At 33.7% G+C, this 3,757-nt stretch overlaps 1 protein-coding gene across 1 annotated transcript; it reads right to left on the bottom strand.

The window, feature by feature from the left end:
• Positions 1–1,122: 1,122 nt before the first annotated feature.
• LOC11419501 (F-box/kelch-repeat protein At3g23880) lies at positions 1,123–3,452 on the bottom strand. The gene is made up of 2 exons (XM_003628712.4): positions 2,190–3,452; positions 1,123–1,416 (listed from the first exon to the last, which is right to left on the bottom strand). The coding sequence occupies exon 1, from the start codon at positions 3,401–3,403 to the stop codon at positions 2,192–2,194; it is 1,212 nt and encodes a 403-aa protein (XP_003628760.2). The 5' UTR covers positions 3,404–3,452; the 3' UTR covers positions 1,123–1,416; positions 2,190–2,191.
• Positions 3,453–3,757: the final 305 nt, after the last annotated feature.

Genomic DNA, 3,757 nt, shown 5'->3' with positions numbered 1-3,757 from the left:
GCTAATCAGAGCTTCTCATGCAAAACACATAAACAAAGGAGGCTCTAATAAGCAATGTAAAAATAAAACAAGCCTTGTCGCATAATTACAGATGATCATCTAAACAAATAACTATAGTATATTGCAACTTAGGACATTCTTAACAAGGTTCCTAGACCATGGGATCCAGTAGAGGTCAGAATATACGGTTCTTACAGTTACAGCTAGTGCCCTGGTAACAGAATAACTGAAACAAATATCAGAAGGGCAAAAGAGGAACATGAGCATAATAAAAGCATTACGTAATTAGAAAAGACAGACGAATAAGGAGCTCAAGAAGAAATATGAAGACATGTGAACTAACATTGAGGTGAGACACCACTATCATGCATTTGGAAAAAATAAAACTAAAAAATTCACTTGAAAAACTCCAAAAATTTCCCATTAATTGGGGAACATGCTAGTTATGCAGTTATGCCTTCTCTCTGGTATAATCAGTTTCAATCAAAGAAATCATTCTATCGTTTTCAAAGAATACAAATTCATCTTCCTCTCTGCACTTCTTGATTTCTAGTAGGCACTAAAAGACAAAAAGTGATAGAAACAATGATGGTAAAATTATCCTTCCCAGGCAGAAAATATTCTGTCAGTGAAACCTTTCATAGATAAGCTATACAGTAATATCCTTGTAGTTAAAGTTAGAACACCATCCATCCACCATATTTTTACATCATGTTTTGGGTTAATGGCTGATTTTAAGCTTGCTACCATGAACCATCATATGGGATTAACAATATTGGGATATATGATATAACACTGAACGTCGACATTCAGACAAAGCTAATTGTAGCTAAAACTTGAATTTTTTAGCAATATATAACAAAGATAAAAATAAACTAGGCAGATGTTCTAGCCCGTGAAAGAGTGTTACTTATTATTATTTATTATAACAAGAATAACTTAAAACTAATTGATAACGTAACACATGCTAGATACTTGCTAAAATGAACTTTTGTGCTTACTTGGAAGTTGACACTTCAGCACCTACACTATGATTGGGCAATCAAGTGATTGTTTTAATGAGAAAGAAAAAATAGATTATCTATCATGAATTCCAATTAAAATAGAAAAAAAAGACAAGAATATCCAAACATAGATTATGTATCATTAATTGGAACTTGTAAAACTACAACGATGTTTGAATTGGATCTTGTTCTTCAAAATGTGTACTTAAATTACATATATATAGAGTTGGAGATTTCAACCCGCATTTACATATCTATCATTTTCACAGAAAGTTGCTATAAATGTTTTAAAAGAAACCTTAAGAGACGTCATGAGGTTCATATAGTTCCAACAATCCCCATTCTTTTTCTTCCTAGCATTCCGCCATGTTCCTGGCATGCTGCCATGTTCCATCAATAACACCAGATGGTTCTATAATTCAAAACACCCCGGGTTAAACAGGAGAGTGAAATATGAAAACAGAAAGAAAAATAAAATAAAATAACAAATACGCCAAGGAAAAAATGAATGCATAGTTCTCAAAAGTGCAGCCCTGTACTTCTGTTAAAAGACACAATTAGCTTCAATCATGATGCCATGAATACAAGTTTGTACCTCAGGTGGCACGAGGTTGTGTTACTAAAAATTAGCTTCTGAAAAAATATCATTATCAAGTAAAAGGGTCATGCTAGCAAGTGCCCTTAGGGCACTTATTAAGGATGCCAAAAGTAGTAGGTTTGCATTGGAATTTACAACTTTTAAACTTCCGAAAAATTGAATTCATCACTTTTCACCACTTTCCAACATAGCATTTCTATTTTTTATTCCTTAACCAATGTCGGCGCTGTTCAGCATTTCTCATAAATAAAATAAACTTGCATCCCGCATGGCCACATCAGTGTGGATGTCAAATTGGAACGAAAGAATATTCAATTCAACATACTACCTAGAATTTTCAAAGTAGATGTATTTAATACAAGTTCAAACAAATAAAATAGTTTTGGTTTTTCCTTTTCTCATCTACCAATATATATCTACAAATATAATGAGTCTATCCAAGTCTGATGATGTGTGCCATTGCTCATAAAGACATAAACTTATCTCTCCCTACCATCATAACAAAATGATCACACAATATATTACACAGCATACAGGATTAACATAAATTCAATTTCAAACAAGTAATTCGTCAAATAGGAACTTACTTTCAAGAAATTGAAACCAAGCTTTCAACATAATCCTTGCAAAAGATCCACCATCCTTTATTGGTAGTTCTCTCTACTATATTATCTTTCAAATTATAGATAATGGCTTGACAATTTTGCTTGTTTGCTAATAACAATGCATTACTATTCTGAGAAAGGTGCAACGGCAACCATGACACTATGGGTTGAAGATTCTGATAACTAACTTTAAGCAACTGAGTCCAAGACTCTTCAACTCCGAGTTCTTCCATTTTCCATATAACAAAATGAGTTTGCTTAAAATCATGACAAAAACAAAGACACTTCAACAAAACACATATAGTTGGCTCAACGTGAGGCACTTCATTGAAACCCCGAGGAGGAAGCAACTGTGTGTGTGTCTCAGTACTCAAATCAAGCGAAATAATCACAAATTGATCAATAGTAATTCCACTGCTATCATAAAACCTTACAGCATTAAAACAATTGTGAAGTGCCAACCAATAAAGAGTACCATTCAAATAAACACCGTGATTCTCACTCGGAAGAGTTAACCGAAGAGGAGCAACATCAAAACCTTCAATACATCTCCAAACATTATCACCTAACCTGAAAACTTTCACCTCGGTTCTCAAAATAGTTGTACCGTCACCAATCAAACGTAACGCCACCACTTTATAAGTACGAGTTAAATTATCATAACCAAATGTATACCTAGAAAAGAAATAACGACAATCCTTACAATAATCTTGAAAATAGCCTAATCTTTTAGATAATATCTTTGTGGCCGGATTATAAACCCGGAGCCAGGTATCTCGATAACTATGATCGAGAGCAGAATAATGAGCAAAACAAAGTAATCCATTGCAAGAACCAACTAACCAACACTGATCCATGACCGATGAAGTAAAAGAAGGAGGGTTATCTGGAAATGTGATGAGAGGATTCTCGACTAACTGAGTTAATGGAACAGTTACGAGACGAAATTCTGCTACGGATTTACCGGAGACGAGTGTGAGGTGAGGGTTTTCTGCAGATCGGTGAAGTTGCATTTTGATGAAGATGGGATCGGAAATGAGGGAGTTGAAGAATTTACTAACGGATCTGATTTGTATGAGAGATTTTACGGGGAGGTGTGAAAGTATTTCGGTGAGGATTTCGTCGGGGAAGATTGGTTGTGACGACGGTGAGTTGGGTGGACGGCGAGATTGAGATGGACGGTGAGGTAGATCCATTTTGTCTTTGTTGTATTTTTACTCAAAATGAACCAGAGAGATGTGCATTTCCTACATGAAACCATTTTTATTATAAAAAAAAATAATATCTTTGCTCAAAAAATAAATAAATAAATATCTAACCCTAAATATTTCATCAATGATGACATTAACTCTTTGCATATAATGACTAAAATATATTGAAAGATCAATATGACAATACTAAAGGAGATGACAAAATAATTAAATTATGAATTTTTTAAGTTGACAAAATAATTAAATTATTAATTTTTTGATAGTAAAATGATTAAATCATGATATTAAGCTTCCTGTTAATGATGTTGGTGTGAAAGACATGTTTTTGGTCGAAGTAGG

Source organism: Medicago truncatula, chromosome 8 (genome assembly GCF_003473485.1).
Source record: "Medicago truncatula cultivar Jemalong A17 chromosome 8, MtrunA17r5.0-ANR, whole genome shotgun sequence".
In the NCBI taxonomy this organism is placed as follows: Eukaryota; Viridiplantae; Streptophyta; class Magnoliopsida; order Fabales; family Fabaceae; genus Medicago; species Medicago truncatula.
The sequence above is the reverse complement of the archived record's forward strand: the minus strand, read 5'-3'. Positions and strand labels throughout refer to the sequence as shown.

What these genes read in the sequence shown, in the direction of transcription:
- LOC11419501 (XM_003628712.4), bottom strand. Translation starts at nt 3,403, where the DNA reads ATGGATCTACCTCACCGTCCATCTCAATCTCGCCGTCCACCCAACTCA.